General features: G+C 39.0%; 1 protein-coding gene across 17 annotated transcripts in view; it reads left to right on the top strand.

Annotated features, from left to right (window-relative positions):
* The window catches only part of PCNT (pericentrin), an 80,298-nt gene that overhangs the window by 29,272 nt on the left and 25,513 nt on the right, over positions 1-25,513 (top strand). For 11 of the 17 annotated variants that reach the window (XM_072041132.1, XM_072041131.1, XM_072041127.1 and 8 more), the window contains 16 exons: positions 307-545; positions 1,286-1,761; positions 2,834-3,410; positions 4,395-4,628; positions 6,170-6,334; positions 9,217-9,363; positions 10,434-10,585; positions 11,452-11,666; positions 12,140-12,351; positions 14,086-14,248; positions 15,296-15,439; positions 15,988-16,217; positions 16,622-16,741; positions 17,281-17,301; positions 21,360-21,587; positions 24,702-24,872. In XM_072041132.1, coding sequence (XP_071897233.1) covers positions 307-545; positions 1,286-1,761; positions 2,834-3,410; positions 4,395-4,628; positions 6,170-6,334; positions 9,217-9,363; positions 10,434-10,585; positions 11,452-11,666; positions 12,140-12,351; positions 14,086-14,248; positions 15,296-15,439; positions 15,988-16,217; positions 16,622-16,741; positions 17,281-17,301; positions 21,360-21,587; positions 24,702-24,872 — 3,494 coding nt within the window. The remainder of the gene's footprint in view (positions 1-306; positions 546-1,285; positions 1,762-2,833; positions 3,411-4,394; positions 4,629-6,169; positions 6,335-9,216; positions 9,364-10,433; positions 10,586-11,451; positions 11,667-12,139; positions 12,352-14,085; positions 14,249-15,295; positions 15,440-15,987; positions 16,218-16,621; positions 16,742-17,280; positions 17,302-21,359; positions 21,588-24,701; positions 24,873-25,513) is intronic. The other 6 variants (XM_072041130.1, XM_072041126.1, XM_072041137.1 and 3 more) reach the window with 3 other exon arrangements.

Raw genomic sequence — 25,513 nt, 5'->3', positions numbered from 1 at the left:
GCTGGCTCATATTCAATAGGAAATGCACGTATTGTTGTGGTGCAGATAAGGAATCATGGCAGTTCTTGTATTTGCAGCCTCTTTCTGAGAGCACAATATTACACACGGTTTAACTCATCCATAACTCACAGTTAGCTATGTAACACACAACTGTATCTGTGATTCTTGTTTGCCTCTAGTTAGTATGACTACTGATAAATCGCATCCCTGACAATATTCAGCTTTATTACTGTGCGTTACTGTGACTTGCTAAATAAATTCTAGAAAGTCATTTCAGTGTTTTTTGTTTGTTTTGTTTTCTGCCAGAAATCACCAAATTACGCCTACAGAGCGCTCAAGATGCAGCACGTCAAGTTGAAATGGAGGTCGCCACACGAGTGTCTGTGCTGGAGGAAGAGCACAAAGTCAAGCTTTCTCTCCTCCACTCTGAGAAACAGCATATTGCAGAGCTTTCAGATGAAATAAAGCGTTTAAAGGAAGAAATTGCTAAACAAAAAGATATTTCAGTGCAGAATGAGAAGCATCTGAAAAGGGAAATGGAACAGGTAATCCAAGTTACAGGGCTGTTTGTATAGAGTTGGGTAAGTGCAGATCTGCTAGGTAGGCCAGGAGAAGCACATGTGGCACTTATTTTAAAATGTGCCTAGTTGGTGATGGTAGCTTCAGGTTTAAATAGAGTTGCATGGATACGCTTTGATACTGGAATGCAAGTCTGAAGTTCAGAGCACGTTAGCATTGAAGAAAAGTTAATCTGCAAGGGAACTAAGCATTTAAGAGCACAGACAGCGTGAGGGGACAAATGCTTCAAGGGTTGATCCAGTCCACCATTTTCATTAACATGGCTCAAGCATATGTTCACTGCTTCTAATACAGGCAAGTACATAAGTTCATCCTGTGGAGCAGCACTTTATAGGTCTAAGTAAGGTCATGCACTTACATACTGTAATGTGTCACGCAGTAATGGAAAATTGAGCAGAAAGCAATGTGGCAGATAGAAAAAGCCCTTCTGCTGAATATGTCACCAAAAAGCATTTTCTAGTTTTGATAGGACTGTCTTCTGAAGCAAACAATCAGAATTTTTTATTCTCTTCTTTTCCCCTACCCCAATTAATTCTTAAAAGTGAATTGTCAATTTATAGGTACTTGAATTCATTTTAGGCTTTCTTTTGTTTGGAAGGGTGACTTGTCTGTGAGAATCGAATCTCTCCAAGACATTAAATGCCTGGGAGTATTTACTTCAGTTGGGTTCTGTTATTTTATGCGATTTTAATAAATGTGTTCACAGGTAAAATGTAAAATTGCTGAGAATCACAAGAATGAATTAAGGGAAGCCAGAGAAGAAATCCAGAAAATAGAGACTATGTACAAAGAAAAAGAGAATAAATGGAAACATGAAAGTGAGGACCAGAGAATCCAAGCAGAGGAGAAATTATCATTGTTGCGTGTAGAACTGCAAAATAGATTGGAATGTGAGAAACAGAATTTGCAAAAAGAATTTGAAGTTCGTGAAGCAGAAATGAATCGGCTCCAAGATTACCAAGCTGCCAGAATTGTAGAATTAGAAAAGTTAGTAAAAGAGCAGCAAAACAACTTGCAGCAACTGGAGGACAGTCTTGCAAGTGCACAGGCTATCCAGAAATCTCAGGAACAATATGAGAGTGATCTGCAGGCAGCCAAAGTGCTCATGGAAGAAGAAATGCAAAAGGCCATGCTTTGTCTGCAGGAAGAATGTGCGCTGAAACTTACGGAAGCACAAAACAAGTAAGTCTTAAGTGAAAATGCTCAAGTACTCATGAGGAATGATTAGTTTCTCATTCAGATGTTGTTTTCTTATTTTAAATCTAGGAAGTGACAGTGATGTAGGTTTGTCACTTGATGGCACCAGATTACTTACATATGTAAAGCTTTATCAAGGAACAGTAATGCTGTCCATTACAGTTTCTATAGAATTTTACTTCACGTAAATGCATTAAATCTAGTCTAGCAAATGTGGTCTAGTTCTGACTGTTACATTTCACTTCAGTTAAGAATACACCATGCAGATGAAAATCATATATTAGTCTTGGAGGAAAGGAAACATTCAGGAGATATAAATGGGAAAATTCTTGAAATATTTTCAAGGTCGTTCAAACTATTCAAATGAATTTGAACAAGTCTTCCCCAGTAAATGAAGCTTTTGTTATCCACTGAATGCTGAGGTTGATGGTTGATACTATAATTAATGATTACTGCAAATTGGAGCATTTAAGATATTAAATCTTCTGCATCAAGCTTTTAAGTAGACCTCGGAAAGCTGAGATTAATTTGGAGAAGTCCATGTTGTCCTCATATGCTTCCACAGTGGTTTTAAGTCTTAGTCTAAACCTCATACATCTAGAGATGTTGTCTGCAAGTAAACAGTAATAAGGCACACACTTGATATGTACGTACTATTTCCTAGATGCTTTTGTATGGCAATATTTGCTCAAACTGGTTTTGAAATTCATCTTGTATTTGTGGGCTCTTTGTCAGTGTTAATTTCCTGTACTACCCCATCAATGGGCTTTAAATGAAACTGAGAGAGCAAGGTTTGCATGTTACTCTGTATTAGTAGGAATTTAATAGGGGTTCCAGTCTAGCTAATAATAACCAGATATGACCAGCTTACATTGCCTAAACTATAACTTATGTGGCTATGAAATCATCGTTGTGGTTTGCTTTGAATTAGCTATGTATTAGAAACATAAAGCTGAAGGTGTGGCAGCTAAATAAGGCCTACCTCTTTGTTATTTGTTATTTCAACAAAAAGTGCCTTTTTGACGATATTCTTTCAACTTTATTGGAAATAATGTAGATTTATGGAGGAACACAAAGCTATGACTCAGAAATTCACTACTGAGCAAGAGATTCTTCTCCAAGAGCTGAAGAAGAAACATGTTGATGAGCTAGAACTCCAAAGTCAGCAGTTACAGGAAAAGCATAAGCAGCAAATTTTGTCTCTTACAACTGAGTTTCAGACAAAGCACCAAGCTGAAATTGAGTTGCTTAAATCTACACTAGAAAGTAAACATCAGATTCAGATTGAAGCTTCTGTTGCTGAACTGCAGACAAAACATCAAGCACAAATTGATGAACTGGAGGTTAAACACTTATCAAACCTGGATTCCTTGGAGTCATCCTACCTGTCAGAAATTCAGAATATAAGAGATGAACACAAGCAGGTTCTTGAGAAGCTACAGCTGCATCACACAGAACAGTTCCGTGAAAAGGACAAAATGGATCAAGCACACTTGGCTCAAGAGATAGAGAGGCTGAAATTAAAGTATGCTGAGGAACTTCAGCTTGCACAAAACAATTTGAAAATTGAGCTAGCTACTGTGCATATGGAAAAACTTAAAATGATGGCTGTGGAAGCAGAAGAATTTCATAAGGTGAGTCAAAAAGAAAACTTAGCATAGAAGGTGAAATTTCATGTTATGTTTTTAAGCCTGGCTAAGTGTGAGAAAATGTTGAAATGCATAGGATCACTTTTTACCCTTGTTCTTTGAGGGTGTTTTCTACAGGCTCCTTTGTGCCAGCACTAAAACTTGCATGGTCATACTGCGAGTTGAAGTAGGAAACCAAAGATTAAAAAGTCTATCTGTCATCCCTTCCCCAAACACTCAGACTAATGAGTTTTCTATCTCAGTGTATGGAGAATATACGTGAGAAGCAAGTTTAACATAATTTCCAATTGGAGGGGTCTCCGCTTTGTGGCTCGGAGTTTCTCTGTCTAGTAGAATTACCATGTAATTCTTTAGAACTGAGTGGTATTGAGTAAATGTATTTCTGTAGGTTAAGGTGCATCTCTGTGAATTGCAAGGTGCTCCTTAGTGGTATAGACCTGAGGGGAAGAATAGAACAAAGGTACTTCGAGTCCTAGGTGGGATTTGGGGAGTGGGTGGTGAGAGTGTGTGTCTTGTACTCCTCCTTTTAAGCACCTTAACACAAAGCACAAGCGTGTATGGACAGACATCTGAGATCTTTTATAGTTTGGGTATGTAAAAAATGATATCAAAATATTTCCAAGTCAAAGAGGTAAGAACGCTGTTATTTCATAGCTGATACTTGAGGATCCTCCAGATAGCTGTAATGTTTGTTGTTGTGGTTTTAGTTTCATTTTTTGACTTCTCTCACCATGTCCAGAAAAAGCAGGGGGCTTACAGAACTGTTAGAGATGGGAAACATAAACCCATTTCAGTGATACAGAGTATGTGCATGTGTTTGTATACTTCTTATTCATGAGGCAATATTGATCATGTTTACTTAAACTTTGATACAAAAGGACATTGACTTTACAAATGAGTTACAAAAATATTTGTACTTTTATAACCTTTTTTTTTTTTTTACCCTTTTTTAAATTAATACTTATACAGAATGATTTGAAAACAGCTCTTCAAAATCAAAGACGTTTGTTGGAAGAAGAAAAAGATCTAGCCCTGGATATATTACGTGAGGAAGTAGTGCGTATGGAAGAAAAACATAGAAAGGCACTGCAAGAACTTCAGGATCTTCATGAGGCAGAAATTAAGAAACATAAGGAGGAATACTCCAGGGAGTTGGAGGAAGAACTGGGGAAACTAAAAGCACAGCATGAACATGAACAAGAGGTCAGAGAATTGCGAATACCTGAACCCAAAATAAGCCATTCATTCACACTGAGCAAATTCAGTTTTATTAATTTTAGAAGTTAGGGAATATTCCTAGATGCTTTTTTTTTTTTATTTTCTTCTAATAGTGTCAATAGGTAAAAAGGGACAAAAATAATATTTTTAAGCCTTGCTCTATCTAAAAAGAACTTAATAGTTCATATATGCACATTAGCCTTATTTTTTTAAAATTAAATCCTTGTCTATAGTGTTTCCTCTCTACCTTTGGGGTGGGAGGGCACTTTTTTTTTTTTTTTTAATTCCTGTCCTTCTGAATTCAGTATTTTAAAGCTTCCATATTTCATCACAAATAAATAAATAATGATATGGGTTATTAACTATTTGTGGAAAGTAACTACTCACTTTAAGCTTTTATTAGTGAGCAACTTCACTAACATTCATTTATTTTCTTAGTGAAATTATAGTAGGTAATGTTTTTCAAATCGGTCTACTCAAGGAAGATTTTCAAACTGCATTGTTGCCGCTAAAGCTTTTCAATTTCTTGTTGAAAATGTTTGTGTAAGTTTGATGTTTACTTTCACAATGAAGGCTAAAAAGTGGAAAGTTCTTTTCTGAAGACATTTAGTAATGTCTTAAGCCCTTGACTCAAGAAACAGGATTTCTCTCTATTCCAGTGACTACAGTGACTCTTGTTAGAGAGTATAGTTAGAGGGTGTTGGGGGGAAAGCTCTGTACATTTTTGGTGCACTACCTTGTTTGAAGTATAGTCACTCATGCCTTAAAAGCATTAAATATAGTTACCTAACAATTAATTCTCTTTGCAACAAGTATGCTCTCGGTGTATTTCTTTCCCTCCTCCTGTTTTTCATTTTGGAATCATAGAATGCTTTGGGTTGGAAGGGACCTTAAAGAACCTCTAGTTCCAACCCCCCTGCTGTGGGCAGGGACATCTTCCACCAGACCAGGTTGCTCAAAAGCCACATTTGACCTGGTCTTGGGCACTGCCAGGGTTGTGGTATCCACAGCTTCTCTGGGCAGCCTGGGCCAGGGCCTCACTGCTCTCTGAGTGAAGAATTTCTTCCTTATATCTAATCTAAACCTACCCTCTTTTGGTTTAAAGCTGTTCCCTCCTGTCCTATCACCCGTACTCCATGATAGAGTCCATCTCCTGCTTTCCAGTAGGCCCCCTTTGGGTGCTGGAAGGCTGCTATCAGGTCTCTTTGACTTTAGCCTTTTTTTTTCTCAGGCATATGTCTGTTGAGGAAAAAAGTGGGGTCTGTTAGGTTGACTTGATGGTTTCATGAATATAGGAGATCTTTAGTACCTTATGTATTTTTGTTGCTTCTTACCTATTCTTATCGACTTGCTTTTCCATAGTCAGTATGATGATAGATAGCAGTTCTGTATGGTTCTGAGGTCTGGAGACAACTATTATGAAATTTCTCTTAAGAGTTTCTCTGGGCTTTATGGTTTGCTTTTATTTTTGTTTCTTCCTTAGTTACAACACTAGCTCAAATATTTTGTTATTCCCTTTTCTGCAGATGTATGCTTCTGCATCGGCCTCTGAAGTAGAAAATGTGAGGACAGCTCTTCTGTCTCAGTTTGAGGAGGTAAAAATGAAGCAACAGCTTCAGTTCCAGGAAGAGATTGAGCTGCTGAAGTGTCAGTCAGAAGTGCTCCTTGAGCAGCAAATAGCACAGCTGAAGGTAAGGTCTAATTAAAATGAACTTCAGAGAATGTACTGGTAGCTTGCTTTTTTTTGAAAATGAACAATTAGTATATGTTATTGTATTTCAGCTGTATGATCTTGAAAAGGCAATCCGTTAGTTCTCTTCCTTGCTTCTCAATGTTAGAACTAGAAAAGCAGTGCTAAAAATAATACAGCGTTCTGTTAAGGAGTTATAGTATTTACCATAGGATTCACTTAGTCCTGAATTGGTTGTGAAATGGTGCCCTTTAGATTTAAAAAAAAAAAATCAGTGCTAAGTATTTGCTCTGAGAAATAGTCCTTGTGTAGATTTATGTTCATTTTGTTGCTTGGAACTTGATTTTCTTCTTAGTGTCTGCAGAGACTGTATTCTTGATCAACCAAGTATTTCCTTGTCTACAGCACTTGTGTATGTACAGCAAAAAATGTTCAGTTTTCTAAGCTTTTGTCAACTGTTTGATGTCTGAACACTTTGTGCATGTGAATTTTATTTGTTGTTCTTTTCTGCTTTCATCGTTTTGATTCCAAACTTTTATCTTGATGAGAATATCTAAAAATTATCTCTTTTTGGCATCGTGTATAATGTAGTAATTGCCTATCATCTGTGCTTCATGCCAAATGCCATGGTTGGTTGGTTAGGTGTCAAGCACGCTCAGTTATAAGTGGAAAAGATGCATTGTGCTTTAGAAGAGAGAGGGAAACTCACCAACACCAAGAGCAATGCTTGTATGCATCTCTGTTATCACTGTGCTGAGCATGTGTTGAGCTCAACATGTTGAGCAAAAATAACTTTCATATTTAGTTATCTACCATCCTCTGTATTTGGGTCTCCTTGAGAGATGTCAACAGAACCTTACTGTATCTCTCATCTCTTCAACCTGAAGTAGGATGCTTCCTAAGAGTTGCACAAACAGTTGGAACTGGATGCTGTGGACATGCAGATAATTCCTCTTAACTTCCTGCCTCTGGCCTGCTGCAAGATCCTATCACTTAGATTCAATCTTTTACCTCTGTGTCTGGTGGATTATCTTCTGAAACAGAGGACATGTATCTTGAAGCGTATCTTGAAAAGCTGCTCGTGGTAGGGCCATTGCTGTCCTCCCTACAGGACTATGTGGGTTGGTTTTGGTTTGTTGATTACCTTTATGACCAGTTTCTTGTCCCAGAAGAGACTGACTGCATCTCTTTGCAATGTCAGGCTGAGCTGCATTATAGTCTGCTACAGGTTTTTACAATGATCCTTCATTGCTACTTCCCCCATGCTTGCTTATGGGGTTGTCTTTGCGCCAGCCAGTTTCCTTGTTTTTTTCCCTCTAAGCAGGAAAACTGATGGAAGATCTGACAGAAATCTGGTGCTTTAAGTCATTCAGAGTTTCTTTTGTACAGTCTTACATTCTGTATTAGTGGATGCATTGCTTCTGAGAAGAATAGGCAGACTGTTGGAGAGACTTTGACAAGCGACTGTCTTGGTTCTACCTAGACTTCAGCAAGACCCCTTAGTCTCCCCCAGTATTCTCCTGGAGAAGTTGACAGCCCATGGCTTGGATGGGTACACTCTTCGCTGGGTTGGCCTTTTCTCACAGATAACTAGTGATAGGACTAGAGGGAATGGCCTCAAGTTGCACCAGCAGAGGTTTAGGTAGGAAATGAGGAGGCATTTCTTCTCAGAAAGAGTAGTCAGTCAGTGGAATGGGTTGCCTGGGAGGTGGTGGCATCACCATCCTTGGGGGTGTTTAAGGAAAGGTGGGACATGTTGCTTGGGGACATGGTTTAGTGGGTGACATTGGTAGTAAGGCGATGGTTGGACCAGATGATCTTTAAGGTCTTTTTCAGCCTTAATGTTTCTATGATTTTGTGTTTTCTGTCTTGCCTACAGCTAGGCACTCTGCTGTTTGGGTCTGTAATCATGATGGACATGGCTCTTCCGCTTTGCTCTGCCTTGTGGACTCCTGGTAGGAGTTTGTATTGTTATTGCTTGAATGCAAGTCTTGGTCTTGGTCTTGCTTGAGATGGCAGACCTTATGGTGTCATCAAGCAACATGTAGTCATCAGCTGAGGAGGTGGTGATGGATGGCTTACCTCTGCTCAGTATAAACATCCTCCACAAAGGATCTAGGTTTGTTTAGGTGACGTCTTAGGTTTTGCTCATATGTTCACTCATACCCTGAATTTTATTTTTTTTCCTTGGGGGGAAAAAAAAAGCAGTTTTCTTCACTTAACATTATATATATATATTAAAAAAAGGCATCTTTCACCCTTGAGTTTATTGATGTTCATAGATCTGAACTTGCATATATTTTTTGTAGTGTGATCATGACATCTCATTCCCAAGTTCAGACTGTTGCAGGGTTTGTTTTAGCCTCTTCATGAAGGGATCCCTGGGCCTTGTTTCATCTCCCTTATTTGCTGATTCACGAGTGGGTCATATCTAGAGTAGATACATTCTTCTGAGGTAGGCAAGTGATACGTTGTAAATTTACAATTTGTTGTTGAAAATCACTTGTCCTGTGTGGAACTCAGTGCTATGCATGTTGTATTACTTGCAGGTGATGAAAGTGGCTTTTGTTTGTCTCCATCTATCATTTTTTCTGTTTCTCGTTACTATCTCAGCAATTTGAAATGACACAGGTCTTAGGAAGTGCACTCAGGTAGTTAATTTATTTAACTAGTCTTAAATCATAGTTTTGTCATTAAAATCATAGTTTCGGCATTATTTTGTTGATCTGGGGTTTTAACAGTGTAAGTTATTGCTAATTAATCTGAGAGGTAAGGCTTAATGTATTTAAACAAAAAAGGGGGAATGCATTGATGTGTATGGCTCTTTCTGTTTGCTTTTCTCTTTTCTTTCTGTATAATTCAAATTATATGTCACTAATACAGGAGGAATTTGAAGCTGAAAAAACAGCATCACTACATGAGAAGTTGCAGGTGTTAACTCAGGAGAGGGAGAAGTCACTGGCTGTTTGCCAAAAGGAGAAGGAGACATTATCAGCACAGCTACAAGAAAAAGCAGAAAGAATTATCCAGGTGTGTGGGACAAATACGTGTTAATTTCATTTCCCATAACTCTCTTGCATATTCATCAGGTCTCTGAAGAATCATTAATGTAGGTTCCTGCCCCTATTTGCATGTGTACTGGAGTCCTTGGTTGGTCGTCCAGCATACTCTGGTGATCTTTTGATGAAGGCCAGAAGTCTTCCTCACTGCTAAACTCCAGACCCTTCCTTTCTTTGACAGACTTCAGCAGTCAAACCAGTTCTTTCTGATTCCATTATCTATGCATACAGTCTTTTACTTCCTTATCTTTGGGGTCATTAACATACAATTGTGCTAGCTAAGATCTACAGAATCACCCTTTATCTTTTTCCCTGTCTCACTGCTGTCCATTTCTAGAAATTTTGGAAGCAAGTTTGCATAACAGGTGATGATTATGTGATTATATAGAAAGTAATGGAGGGTAAGATCACAAAATCACAGAATGCTAGGGATTGGATGGGACCTTGAGAGATCATCTAGGCCAATCCCCCTGCCAGAGCAGGAATACCTAAATCACGTTACATAGGAACACGTCCAGGTGGGTTTTGAAAGTCTCCAGTGAAGGAGACTCCACAACCCTCCCAGGCAGCCTGTTCCAGTGTTCAGTCACACTCACCATAAAAAAAAAAAAAAAAAGTTTTGTCTCATATTTAAGCAGAACCTCCTATGTTCTTGTCCTGTCATTGGATGTCACCAAGAAGAGCCTGGCCCCACCCTCCTGACACTCGCACTTTACATATTTATAATTGTTAATAAAGTCACCCCTTAGTGTCCTCTTCTGCTGAGAGGCTCTACTCCCTTTATCATCTTTGTGGCTCAGCACTGGACTCTCTCAGGGCAGTCCCCAACTTATACTAGTGTCTGGGACTCTACTCTTGCCATCATTATATTCCGTTAAGTTTGTCCCTGCCCTATTTTCCAACCTGTCAAGGTCCTGCTGGATGGCAGCACAGCCTTCTGGCGTGTCAGCCACTCCTCCCAGTTTTATGTCACCAGCAAACTTGCTGATGGCCCACAAGATCACTGATTTGTCTGGTGCATTGTTATTGTATTTTCCACAGCTGGAAAAGGAAGTCGAATCTTTAAATCATAAGATAGAGGAGATCAACTGTGAGCTGGAGACACTTCTACAGCAGCGGGACAGAGAGAACCAAGAAGGAGGGAATTTGATAGTCATGTTGAGGTCTGATATTGAGCAGTCCAAGGATGAAAGGTTTGTCCATCTTGGGTCATAAAATATTTATTGGTTGTTGTTATTTCTCTCACTTCTTCACAAATAACTAAATTAAGCCAATTTAAATTAACAGAGTAAGATAATGACATTATTGGCTTTATTTGCAAACATGTTTGAGTTCTGTTACTACCAATCTGTCTTGATATGGAGACCAAGGTTTTTTTTCCTACTTTCCCTCCCTCCCCCTGGCCCCTTGTGGTCTAATGGAGACTTTGGTGTTTTGGGGTCTCCACTGTCTATAATCTTGGCAAAAGCTAGGAAATATAGAGGGTGCCTCTTTACTCTAGAAACTTTTCAGTGTAATGTAGATCACTTTGATATGTGGTTGGAATGTGTGGATTGGAGAGAAGCTGTCATGCTGAATAATCTTCAAGAAGAATTCCATTTCTAGCCTTGTTAAAAACAAACAAAACTTGCTTACTGTTTTGTAAGCTTGCAGGGTTTAGTGGAGCTTCTATTCCATAGTTTGGTTTCATTTATGATATTAAAGTGTGACAGACGGCTAGTTCTTGTCTGTTCTGTGCCTGCCTTGGGTATTTCTACTTATTTGTTCAAACTATCATGAGTACCTGCAGCAGGAATTATAGAAGGTTGCATGCTTCAGAAGTAGTATCAGTATTTTATTCCCCTAGTTATTTTAATGTTACAGGTACTGCTGTAGTAAACATGTTTTCCCGGCTGGTGCTTGTGTAGATAGGAAGCCTAAGATGTTTCTGACCGCAGTATGATCTCTCCATCCACTTTTTAAGATATCTATGTTAGACTGTCAGGTTTTCAGTAGGTTTGAAGTCTCTTCAAACAAGTATATGCATTTTTTTGCCATGTTCCATGTACTTTTGTTCTAGGAAAAAAATGCAGGAATCTTATCAGCATATTTTGAAATTGCTTATGGAGTTGGTGAAGGCTGCAATAGCTATTGAGGACCTTATCTGTAGCAAGATTGGTCTTTGCCTTGATGACAGTTTGGCATCTGGAGATTCTAGGGAAAGTCACAGTATTATGGAAGAAATGGGATTTGCACAGTATTTTAAAGCCAAAGAGAAGCATCATCTAGAAAAATGTGAGTACAAATCAGCCTAACTGTATTTAGTTGATTCATGTTCTTGAAAAATGACTTTTCATTTCATATTATATGAAAGAGGCTCTGAATGGGTATCTCTCACACTTTTTTCTTCGTTTCAGTTTTTCCACACTTAAGATGATAGTATCTATCAGTGTTCTTTCATTTTAATTTTTAGTAGTGAAAATACTAAACTGTGACTTGAAAAGGATGAATGGATCATAGGACAGGAGAGATGAATCTGATGGATACAGAACCACAGTCCCTCTTGTATATAGCACAATATTTCCAAGCATTGCGAAAGACTGTCTGTCTTAATGTGTAAACATCAAATAACTCCATGCTGACAAGTTTTTTTCACCTTGTAATATACCTTCAGGATTAAGCAGTATTGCTGGCTGATGTCAGTTGTTATTTGAGTGGCCAGTTCTGTGTCATTTTCCTATGTTTTTAAATAGATTGCTTATTTTCAGTAGATGAACTGCTTGATGAAACTCTCACAGAACACAACCAGCTGTCTCCAGTGACTGAAGAGGGGTCTGAGTTGAGCCAACACTTATGTGAAAGTGTTTTTGTGAAGCCAGAAATGGCATATGAAAATGAAGAAATGATAATGAAAATTAGTCATCGTTTGCGCACTGCTGTGGAAAAACTTTTGGAACTTGTTGCAGAATCAACTAAAGAAGTAAGATAATGTCTTTATCTGTATAGAGGTATAATTATTCTGAAAATGTGAAATCTGTTTTAAGGCTTTTGTATATTTAGCACCTTGTGGGATTGGCTACCATGAGGAAAAATACATTTTCTGAATACATGACATATTATCAGTAATGGGAAGCATGTGAATCCCCTGCTTCTTACAATGAATATTTGGCCTTTATTTGAGTATTTCTTGTAAATGAGAGCTAATGTGTTGTGTGGTTTTGTTGTTTTTTTTTCCTTAGAGGAGATCTTGTATGAAAGAGATAAGTTGGTTGCCTTAAGTAAATTTAAATTAGTATTTTGGGTGCATTTGGTAACTTCTGGAGAACAGAGTTAAATGCGATAAAACCTCTAAAAAACTTGACATTAATGCTTCTCCAGCACTGATGAGCAGATTAAAGAAAATTCAGTCATATCTTAAAATGTGCTAGGAATATGTAGATGGGAGCAGGCAAACATCTTTGTAATTATATAGTACTGGCTTTTAATAAGAGGAGCTGGGTTCAATATCACAAAAGAATTTGAGTATTTCCCTACTAAAATTACTGCCAAGATATTCAGCTTTGGGAATAGGCATGATAAATCTGAGGTAGATGCCAGAGTACTCTATACATTTAGAGGACTTAATTCAGTATAGTAATTGGCTTTAGAAAAGAAGCCCCTAATTTAAGAGAAAGTATGAAGGGAAAAATATCTAAAATTAGTCCTCTTGTTAGATGATTATCCCTGGATTGCACAGAATACCTATGTGAAATGTTATACTCATGGCCCTTAAGAATCCCTTCTAGAACAAGGTGATGCTGCTTTTGGGTACTGATACGAGTTTAGTACCATGTAGCCAACTTGTTAAAAAATTTGCCTAAGCCATGGAAGATCTAGATTCTAGGTTACTTTCATCGGCTGCATTCAAGCATACTTTGCTCACTTCTGTGAAATGTCTTATCTGCTGGGATAGGTGCCATATCTTGGAAACCAGATGATGCATTTACTTCACTGTCTGTTAGTGGGCAAGACTGAAGGAGAGGCTGAGGTCACTTGGTTTCTTCAACTTGGAGGAGACTGAGGGGAGACTTCAGCATGGCTTGCACCTTCTTCACAAGAGGAGCAGGCACTGACCTCTGGTGACCAGCAATAGGACCCAAGGAAATGTCATAAAGCTATGACAGGGGAGGTTTGGGTTGGATATAGGAAAATTTTTCCTTCACTGAGAGGATGGTTGGTACTGGAACAGGTTCCCCACAAGGGTGGTTGTAGCACCAAGCTTGCTGGAGTTCAAGGAGCGTCTGGACAATGCTTTCAGTCTGATTATTAGGTGGTCCTGTGGTGTTGGACTCAATCCTTGTCAGTCCCTTCCAACTTAGGATATTCTATGATTCTTGAATTTAATAAGTGCAAGGATGCTTTGAACTGTACGTGATTCAGGGAGTTGAGCAGCCTGGCCAACAGAGAGATACCTCTTTATGCACAGTAAAGAAACTCATGTGCCTAAAGAAGTTTTGTAGTGAAAATACAAGTATGTGAGTACATGGAATCACTAGAATGCCCAGGGGTATCGGGCAAAAACAACTCAATACTAAAACAAAACTTCAAAAGCTGGCCCTTAATTTTTGATCGTTACTATGCATTAAGGGTAGGGTTTTTGTTTAAATGCCTGTAGTTATTGTTGCACTGCGTGTGCATCCAAGATCTCATGCTAGGTGATATTGTTCATTTTTAGCTGGAGAAAAGGCATGAAATCCATGTACAATTTGAAGATGAACTCAGCCGCCAAAATCAGGAGACTGCCCAAGTGGTTAGTCAGCACCAAGAGCTAATGGAGTGCCTAACTGAAGAAAGTGAGGCCAAGAATCAGCTGGCACTAGAACTTCATAAAGCAGAGGGTAAGAGAATGAAGCCAATATGAAGAGATTTCTATGTCACTTATTCATAACTTACTACTCCAAATATCTATGATATGTGTTTCATTGTTGATTGCCTGTCTGTAATCCATTTTTTGCGTTTCATATTATTCAGTTACTTGAAGCGTGGATTGTTTCTTTCAAATCTAGTGCTTGATTCACTTTATCAGATTTGTATTTCCCTGGGGCAAATATGATAGTGTTTAGTCCTATACTTATTCGATTGACTGCATGTGAAAAACACCGTAATTTTTAAAACAGCAGTTTGTGTTCCTGTATGTCTAAACATGGAAGTTTGGATTATTGTAAAGATGATGTACTCCTGGTATAGATCTGCCCACCTGTATGACCCTGGAAATGTTCGGCATGAACTAAGCAGTGTTTGGTGGTAGTACAAGCATAAAGAGATTCTAGGAAGGCTGAGGCTGTTGATCTCATCACTATCACAGACTTCATATCATCAGTTTTATTCTCCTTTGTGAAGATTAAGACCTGAAGTATGCTGACTTGGCCTGTATTTTTTGCCTTTATGCAAGGGAATCCTTTATGGTTTCCATGTTCTGGAACTGAAGTCCTTAAAGTTGCTCTTCTCTTCCTAATCGTGGCATCTGCTTTCCATTCCTCTTCAGTCTTCTTGGGCTCTGAATCTAGCACTTGATCTTACTTCTTGGAGAGATTGTTTCTTTGAAGGTTTGTCCCCTGTAAAGGACGTATCAGGCTGCCCTACATTCTGAGGTGATCCCAAGTCATCAAGGCTTGATAATCCCCATGTACATTCCACTTTTTTGAGGAGTTTTGTGACATGACAGCCTCATAAAATCTATTACAGTATAGAACTTGTACATGTTTTTCCTCAAGATACTTGAAAAAGCCTAGCTACAGTATAAGCTTGTCACCTTGTACTTCCTTTCAACATCATGCCATTCTTTGTTTACTCATGTTCATTGTTTACTCATGTTTTCAAGCTGTTTTTTTTCCAATATATGAGTTTGTCTGCTGGTTTATTTGCATTCTGACTTGGGATTTCAGGCATTATTGAAGGCTATGTTGCAGAAAAAGCTGCGTTGGAGGAGGCTTTGAATCTGAAAGAAGAGTCTGAGCGTCGCCTTGTTGTGGAGCTGGAGCATATGCGTGAACGTTTCCAGGAGCTAACCCAGGAGCAGGCAATTCTTGGTGAGGAGTGGTTCTAATGATACCAGTGAATTGTCCCGATCTCATGGTTCACTATCCTTCTCTGTGCTGCTTTTTGACTCTCCACTGAACATTTCAAATAGTGCAATATTGAAAGAAAATGTTGAACATATTGGGAATTTGGTGTGTGGGGCTTAAACATGGGGTTGGAGCACATCTGGAATGAAATGAATTTGTAGGAGTGAGGATCTTTTGTGCTTTGCAAAAAACCTCTGGGACAGAAAGGGTGTGGAACTGAGGTTGAAAGGGTTGACTGAGGGAGGGAGTTTGAATGACTTCTAGTTAGGAGCAATTTTCTTTTGTAAATTTGGTAGTCTTAACAAAGAGGTTTTTAAATTTTTAAGCATGCAGTGGGCAGCTAAGTATCTGACTTTCTTTTGTGTGTCTTAAAACTTCTGGAGTTAGTCAATTTGCTTTTGTTGCTCTCAAAGTACCTGAACATAATATTTTAAATTCAGAGTGGCTTAGGGTTTTTTTGTTGGTCTTTTTGTACCCTACACTGATAATCTTTTTATTTTTGTGTTCTTCAGGTCTACTCAAGGAAGTAGAATTATTAGCAAAGGAGAAATTAGAGCTTCAGTGTCAGGCAGAGAAGGACCATTCCAACTTACGCTCTCAAATGAAAGTTTTGGAGGTGGAATTGGAAGAACAGCTGCATAGTAATCAAAACCTGGCTAAGCAGTTACTGGAGGTTGCTGAATTAAAACAGCAAATCCAAGTCCTTGAAAAACAGCTTAAAAAACAGCGGCAATTCATGGATGTAAGCAAACTTGATATCACACTTACGTGGTTTTGGATATGATAAATATTCTTCTTAGTTGGTGATCGTGACTTGGAAGATGGTTCCTAAAATATGATGATGATTCTTTTCTTTAAATCATGATTTTGATATTCTAGTCTTGCAAGACTAGACTTAAAATAAAGAGGGGAAAAATAAATCTTTTTCTGTAGTATTATGAGACGTTTTCTCCTTTTTTGAAATTAATTGGTGATGTTAGTTTGTATGTACATTGGAGTTAATTTTGTGTCTTCCACTAAAATTCTAGCTATGCTTTAAAGACTTCTTCACCGCATTAAGAAAACAAAAATATGTCTTGTTCTCAATATTTTAATGAAATTAAGAGTTTCTAAAAAGGTTTTTATTTTCTCTGTCTGGTTCGGTAGGAACAAGCTATAGAAAGGGAACATGAACGTGATGATTTTCAGCAAGAAATTCAGAAGCTGGAAGAACAGTTAAAACTTACAGCAAAATTGCAGACTTCGGGAGAGCTGAGAAAGTATGGGGTGAGTAAAATCACATTTAGTGGCTAATGGAGGCTTACTACAATTAAATGCCAAAAACTATATCTGCTTTCGGGGACTGGCTCTTGAGAGACTTCTTTCCTGTTGTCCAACAGAGCAGGTTCAACTGCACCCACACCCTTTACATGCGTTCCATGTCTGGGCTACATTTAGGGGTGAGAGATTACTTGCGTTGCTTAAAGAGGTAGAAATAAATGCTTTATTTGAACCTATGCATTACAGTAAATGTTCTGGTTTATGTAACTATGTAACTATTTATGTAACTATGGAGAAGAAGAATACAGACGCTCTGCTCTACAAAGCACATCTGAGGAAAAGCTTCTGGGTCCCAAACTGGTTTAATTTTTCCAGCTATACCAGTTCTAATAAAAGATATTTTGTCTTTATGCCATGTCCTATTTAAGCTTATAAATCAGTCCTTTTGTTCAGATGCTTGTTTGTTTGATACTTGGTTTCAAAGATTAACTTCTGTTTTTCTTGTGTTTTTTTCTTTTTTTTTTGCATAAATGAACATTATACAGAACTATGAATTGATTCTACAGGTAGGGAAAACAACATGAACATGTCTTTAATCTTTCTTTCCTTTTCCTTTCAATCTCTTCTACTAGATATTACTATATATGCTTTTTTCCCATTCTTCCTTTGTCAAGTCTGCTTCAGCTTGACTCAGAGATAAGGATGCATGTTTTAGGGTGGCAGAATTCTTGCAGGGGCTGGGAAACTGCTTTCAATTTAATTTTCTGTCCATAAGTATTTGATTCTTATGGATGGAGTACTGCATCCAGTTCTGGGACCCTCAGAACAAGAAAGATGTCGACCTTTTACAATGGGTACAAAGGAGGACCCCAATGATGATTAGAGGTCTGGAGCACCTCACCTATGAAGAAAAGTCGAGAGAGCTGGGGATATTTAGCCTGTACAAGAAAGTGTTGTGGGGAAACCTTATTGCAGACTTTCAGTATTGAAAGGGGGCTTATGAGAAAGATGGAGAGACTTTTTACAAGGGTGTGTAGTGATAGGACAAGGAGTAATGTTTTTAAGTGGGAAGAGGGTAGATTTAGATTGATTATAAAGAAGAAATTCTTCACTATGAGGGTGGTGAGGCACTGAAACAAGTTGCCCAGAGAAAATGTGGATGTCCCATCCCTGGAAGTGGTCAAGGCTGGGGTTGGATGGGACCTTAAGCAACCTGGTCTAATGGAAGTTGCCACTGCTTATTGCATGGGAGTTGGAGATAGATGATCTTTAATGTCCCTTCCAACCCAAATCATTCCAGAATTCTTCTGGCCTGTTGTTCAGAAATATTATATGCAGTTACTTACATTAAAATATACTGTACCACAGCCTTCAGCTGTTGTTTGTGGCACCTCTCTTAGCAAAACTTCAATGTGTATACTAAATAATTTTCTTTCCATCAATTCATTTATGTTCAGTCTATGAAATCAGAGATAAGGAAAAGGCTGAGGTGCTCAATGCTTTCTTTGCCTCAGTCTTCAGCGGCAAGACCAGTTGTTCTCTGGATACCCAGTACCCTGAGCTGGTGGGAGGAGATGGGGAGCAAAATGTGGCCCTTGTGATCCACAAGGAAATGGTTGGTGACCTCCTACAGCACTTAGATGTATGCAAGTCGATGGGGCTGGATGGGATCCACCCGAGGGTACTGAGAGAAGTGGTGGAAGAGCTGACCAAGCTTCTTTCCATCATTTATCAGTAGTCCTGGCAATCAGGAGAGGTCCCAGTCGACTGGCAGCTAGCAAACGTTACACCCATCTACAAGAAGGGCCGGAGGGTAGTCCTGGGAAACTATAGGCCTGTTAGTTTCACTTCAGTGCCAGGGAAGCTCATGGAGCAGATTATCTTGAGTGTCACCATGTGGCACTTACAGGGCAACCAAGTGATCAGGCCCAATCAGCACGGCCTTATGAAAGGCAGGTCCTGCTTGATGAACCTGATCTCTTTGTCACTTCTATGACAAAGTGACGCGCTTAGTGGATGAGGGAAAGGCTGTGGATGTGGTCTACCTTGACTTCAGTAAGGCTTTTGACACCATTTCCCACAGTGTTCTCCTCAAGAATCTGGCTGCTCATGGTTTGGACTGGCGTATGCTTTGTTGTGTTAAAAACTGTCTGTGTATCCGGGCCCAAAGAGTTGTGGTGAATGGAGTCAAATGCAGTTGGAGGCCGGTCACTAGTAGAGTCCCCTGGGGCTCAGTAATGGGGCCGGTCCTCTTTAATATCTTTTTTGATGATCTGGATGAGGGGATCGAGCGCACCCTCAGGAAGTTTGCAGATGGCACCAAGTTAGGTGCGTGTGTCGATCTGCTCGAGGGTAGGAAGGCTCTGCAGGAGGATCTGGATAGGCTCAGCCGATGGGCTCAGGCCAACTGCATGAAGTTCAACAAGGCCAAGTGCCAGGTCCTGCGCCTGGAGCGCAATAACCCCAAGCAGAGCTCCAGGCTGGGAGATGAGTGGTTGGAGAGCTGCCAGGCAGAGAAGGACCTGGGAGTGATGGTGGACAGTCGGCTGAATATGAGCCAGCAGTGTGCTCAGGTGGCCAAGAAGGCCAACGGCATCCTGGCTTGTATCAGAAGCAGTGTGGCCATCAGGGCTAGGGAAGTGATTGTCCCCCTGTACTCGGCTCTGGTGAGGCCGCACCTTGAGTACTGTGTTCAGTTTTGGGCCCCTCGCTACAAGAAGGGCGTTGAGGTGCTTGAGCAAATCCAGAGGAGGGTGACAAAGCTGGTGAGGGGCCTGGAGAACAAGTCTTACGAGGTGCAGCTGAGGGAACTGGGATTGTTCAGCCTGGAGAAAAGGAGGCTCAGGGGCGACCTTATCACTCTCTGTAGGTACTTCAAAGGAGACTGTAGTAAGGTGGTGGTTGGTCTATTCTCCCATGTGCCTGGTGACAGGATGAGGGGCTAAAGTTGTGCCGGGGAGGTTTAGGTTGGATATTAGGAAGAACTTCTTTACCGAAAGGGTTGTTAGGCATTGGAATGGGCTGCCCAGGGAAGTGGTGGAGTCACCATCCCTGGAGGTCTTTAAAAGACGTTTAGATGTAGAGCTCAGGGATATGGTTTAGTTGGGGACTTGTTAGTGTTAGGTCAGAGGTTGGACTCGGTGATCTTGGAGGTCTCTTCCAACCTAGGTGCTTCTGTGATTATATAAAACAGTGTTATAGAAGCAAATCATGTATGAACACCTGAATCTGTGGCAGAGTGAATTATCCATGCTGGAAGACACCAGATTGTCACCTGCCTTCTGTAACCTCTGATAGGAGCTCATTAGATTTATTTTTAGAAGTAGAGTGGTTATATATCATTCTGCACTCATCTTGGCTTCTCATTTACTTTGATACCATGCATTATGACTTTCTGAGGCTGTATCACACATACAGCCTACATGTTCTTTGTATTGTGGCAAAGATCAGAAAAAGGATGGCAAAGATTTTACTTTGAAGTCCATGTGACTTGTTGAAGATAGATCTCTACCCAGAAGGTATACCTCTGTGGCAGTCTTTCATTAACTCTTGAACATACAGAATCATAAAGGATGTATGTAAACTTATTCAAAGTATGTCAGAGTGTTAAGGCCATATCTTGCTTTCCATCCAAGATTATTAGATGGATGATAGTTGTTTACAAACCACTAGTGTTTATGTGGCTTAGTAAAGGGAAAATTCTGAAAAACATAAGACAAAAGAAAATAAAACATAAGAAAAACATAGATGATGTAACTATTTGCAGCCTCTCTCAAAAGGATCAAAACTTAATGGAGAAAGGGACACAATGGAGGTAGCTAAGCACATGACATTTGTGGGTAGGATGAGGTATGTCTGCAGTCTGCCACAACACATCAGAACAGTTCTTACATAGTTGCTTAGTGAATCTGTATTGTCAATAACTGCTTACCTTGCACCGAAACAACTCAGTTCATTTGAAGTTTTAATTTCTGCATGTAGTAGTTAGAGGTTCATAGTTTTTCCCTTTGCTCTTCAAGGTATATGAGTGGGATTATTTTGTGAAAAAGTGCTGACTGGTGCTTGGAGCTACCATCTGAGAGTTTTCCATGGGGATGAAGGTTGTGGAAGTGTTTCCTTATCTGCAGAATTGCAGCACTAGCTTTCTAGCAATGTAATATTAGACATTGATTAAGTTGCATATTTTTCTTCCAATTCTTGGTGTTTTCTTTCAAACTGTAGTTTCCAGAAGTAATGAAAAAGGCTTCTGAGGTTATAGAAATACATCCAATGCTATTAGTAATAATCCATTTAATCTTGAGTATTTTATCTTAAATTAAATAAAGTTCCTTTTGATGAGCATTGGGACTAGAGTGTATACTTCCTTGCAGCATTTTGCTAGACTATTAAAAATATAAAGTGTGTGTAATCAGTTGTGTATTTAAGAGCCACTGCATTTGGAAAACAAGACTTCAGGAAGTTACTTCTTCATCCTTTCTCCACGTCTTATTTTATTCTTTTCTGGGATCTTAGTATTAGTTTAGTTCATAGTAGAATTCTTCGTGCTTAGCATGAAATGACTCTTGCCTCCAACTGGAAGCTTCTTACGTTGCCTGAATGTCTATATAATGTGTTTTCCGTATAGGTAGACTCTCTGCAAGCAGAAATAAAAGAGAAAATGGATGATTACAATAAGCTGTTATTAGAAAATGAGGAAAAGCATCAAGAAATCATAGCTCGTGATAAAGAGATAGAAAAACTGGTGGCACAAGTACAAGAACTGGAGCAGAGCAGTACTGAAGTCTCAAAGACCGTTAACTACTTGGAACAACAGCTACAGAAAATGAAGAAAGTAGAAACCGAATTAAAACAGGTAACTTTAAAATAATTAATTAGAAAGACATTAGGCAGACAATGTCTTTTGTAGCAAATATCAATGAGTCTGTTATAGTGTTCTTTGAGACTATTCCTTGCATTCAAGGGTGAGTTAAACCATTTTATTAATGGCAGACATTGCAGCCAATGTTTTAAACAACCTCTGCATTTATGGACCATAAGCCGACTTATTATTTTGACAGCTGTCATGTTTTGGTGGATCAAAGGTTTTCTTCTCTGGAAGTTCCTGAGAGATAGTATTACTAAATATTAAATCTGTTGGGTCTTCAATAAGAAACTTTGTTAAAATCGTATAAGCTTAATCAATAACTCTTCTTGCTATCTGCCACTGGAGCCAGGTTTTTTGCCATGCTCCCAGAATTTGTTTTGTTACTGCAGGAGATTTAAATACAGCTTAATTAATGGAATTGCATACTGCTTAGCAAAATTGTCTCCTCACAGACATCTCAATAACCTTTCCTACCTTGTTAGGCTAAATATTTGTTTCCTCCCAGCAGTTTTCCCTCAATAAATGTTGTTTGTGTGTCTGTCAAGTTTGAGGACTCGAGAGTAGTGTGATCTAAACTAAGTATTCTCTATTATTCTGTAAATAGTTGCTTCCATTATTTTTGACTTTAAAAATTGTGAACAAAATATTTTTATTTTAACTTAGTCTGAACGTGATATAGACTAGCCAGTTTTAGTGTAAGTACTACTATTACTATCTATTTGGCACTTGTGAGATTGTATCTGGAGAATTGTTCTAGACTCCCCTGAACAAGAAAGACAGGGGAATACTAGAGCAAGCTTAATAAAGGTTCAACAAGATAAGATGGTCGGGGGACTGAAGTAAATGATTTATGAGGGGAAGCTGAAAGACGGGGTTTGTTTGTCTTTGTGGAGATCATATTGTTGCCAACAACCATATAATGTGAAGTTAGAGAGAATGTGAAGCCTTGAGTTGCATGCTGAAAGGATGAAAAAATACAAGCATAAACTGCAACAAGGAAAATTCCAACTAAATGGCAGTGGGAAAAGTCATACTGGGGTCAGTCAACGTTTGAAAAAGATATTCAGAGTGGCAGTGGTTTCTCTGAAATGTCTAGAATTTGGCTGTTCAAGGCCCTGACCAGAGCCAAGTTTGTTCTGCTGTCAGAGGTTGAACCAGAGACTCTAGAGACCTAAGCTATTTGGCAATTTAATACAAATGCGTGAAAGCTTTGTTTTTTTTTTTTCTGTTTAGTTTGCTTTGGAGTGGACAGAGACTGCAATATGTTTGTCCCTGAAATTTTGCTTTTTGTCCTGGCTTTTATCCATGTGAATTAAAAACATTCTTTTAGCTCTCTGAATGTCCTAGTCAATTGGTTGTTCTTAAAGCTCATAAGCCAAATTTAGACTCTTTTGAGAAACTAATTCACCAGTTTTAAACAAGGTTACAGCTTTGAATTTACTAACAGTAGTCATTGTAATATTTTGACATGAAGCAATTCTGTGCAGAAAATAGATGTCAAATGAGCTCTCAATGATTGCAAGTCATGAAGTTTTTCTATAAAAATACATCTGATTTGAATGGTGACTATAATTTTTACTACCCCCAAAATTCCAACATACAAAAATATAGGCACTGCAGCTAACAGAGACTAGTGCTAATATGAAATAGGCCTCGGAAAGAGTAACTTTGAATAAGGTATCTTTTTGTGAAGAACAGTGTCTTAATTCACAGTTATCAGATCTATTTATCACGTCATCTGCCTAGAGTAGGTATTCTTTGTTCTTTTCTGGCCCAATTTCTTTCAGCTGCCCAGGTTGTTGGTAAATAACGTTGATGGTTTTGGTTAGGGTTGTGCTGGGAGAGGCTTGGCCCTTCTGAGTTGATGGCCCATTCTTTTGCTTTGAGGTCTTGCAAGTGGGACTCACTTAAGGAGCCTGTTATCCTTATCCGACATGTTTTGTAATCAGGCAAAGGTGGTACCACAGTATGCTCTAACTGCACGGGCATCCAGAATCAGGTTTTACATTGATGCTTTGCATAAAGCACTGTTTTTTGCATGGGTTGCTGCTTGCTTTTGCTGGGTCACTGTTACGACCTTAGAACATAGCAACAGAAGAATGTTAAGAGAAACATCACTCTTGTGTGTTGAGCTGTGCAGACACCATGACACACTTGTAACTCTGCTGTGCAATAAATGGAAGAACATCTGAGGGGAAGTGGCCTGGTTCTGCAGTAATCCAGATCTGCATGTAGTTATCGGGAGCTTTTTGTGAGTGATCAAGATGAACTACAAAATGGTGCGGATAATGTCTGTCTTTTTAGTTGACATCGAAACTGAAGATAGACACCGGTGTTGTTTGGGTTTCATCATAGTGTATGGCAGCAGAAGACCTGAGGGGCTGGTTAATACCACGGATAGTGTGTGATGGCAAGAAAAATTCATCATAACTGGCTTTATCCCCTGTAATTTCCCCTTTCCTCTTGTGTGCTTTGTGTATGTGGGGACTGCCCCAGAGCTGCCAGAAGGCCAGTGGAGACTGCTTAGAGCCTGGTGGGTGGAAGTCCAACGGACTCTTCAGTATCTGCATAAAGTTTTGAGCAGCTCTTTTAAATACGTGTTGTTGGGCATGCTGTTTTGGTAGTGTGGTACAACATAAACTTTCTAATTTTTTTTTACTTTTATTGATGTCTCTTTCATTTTAAGATCAGAAGGTGCTATCCATGTACTCTGGGTTTTAACTCTCTTTAATTAGATAAAAAATAGTAAATTTATTTTTGGCAAATTATATAATGAATGGAAAATAATCCTTCTGTTAGAGGTATGTTTATTGAGCTATGGTCAGAATAAGTGTTGAACAGCAGGAATAAAGGAAGAAAACTATGTCAACTTGTTAGACCACAAATCTGATGCAAAAATGTAGTGCTGGTGCTTCATTTTTTGATTTATCATGATATATTTGTAGGAGGTGTTTGGTCTACCCAAAACTCTCCACCTCTTATATTTAGCTTGTTCTTACATTGGATTTTTCTGGGAAAAATAAGTTTTCTGGTAGAATTATTCTGTCCAGATGGGTTTGTATGTTGACAGCAATTAACTCTAACATAAAAATTCCTTTGCAGGATAAAGAAGCATTGCAACAGCAGCAGTACAATAACCTTATTCAAATCTCTGCCCTACAATCTAAATTGGATGAAGCAAGGCACAGAGTACCCACAGAAGGCACTTCTGACCAAGGGCTGAAGGAACAGTTACAAGCAGAACAGGAAGCACTTGAGAGGAAAGAGGGAGAGGTAATCTTGAGTTTTGTTAGTGTTCTGTAGATTTTGGGGTCGCTTACATAATTCTAGAATCACTTTGTGCTGAGAATTTAAGCCATTCAAAGATCAAATGACAAAAGTTCATGTACTAAATGTGCCTTTTTGACTTGTATTCTCTGTGGTTTGGTGTTAACTAATCTTCCATTTTTTTCTTTGTTTGATTGTCCATCTGTCTGTCTCCCATTCCTCTGGAAATTGTCTTGTGATGATTCACATCAGCTTTGATTGATCAATTTCTGTTATAAACTGATTTTCTTTCCCCCCCCCAAAGTTGAGGTGCAGCAGGAAACAGATAAATTTTTGTTTGAGATTAAGTGATGATCCTTTTAAGAACAGGAGGGCCAGTGATGCCCTCCTGTGATGGTGTCATCTGACCCTCTGCAATTTGTGGGCCAGAGAATTTTAGCGATGAGTACTTGTACCAAGCTAAGCTAAAGTGCAATGTAAATGATAACATTATTTAGACCTTTTTTTGGGTGCACACCCACATACTCATCCCTCATGCAGTATTTTTATGTAATTTTGCACAATTACTTTTGCATATGTAATATACAAACATACAGTCCAATTTAGGATGTGTAAAGAAAATAAAGCATGGATGACCCTTCAGTTAA

This window comes from Anas platyrhynchos, chromosome 7 (assembly GCF_047663525.1).
Source record: "Anas platyrhynchos isolate ZD024472 breed Pekin duck chromosome 7, IASCAAS_PekinDuck_T2T, whole genome shotgun sequence".
NCBI lineage: Eukaryota > Metazoa > Chordata > Aves > Anseriformes > Anatidae > Anas > Anas platyrhynchos.
This window is presented reverse-complemented; position numbering and strand designations above follow the sequence as displayed.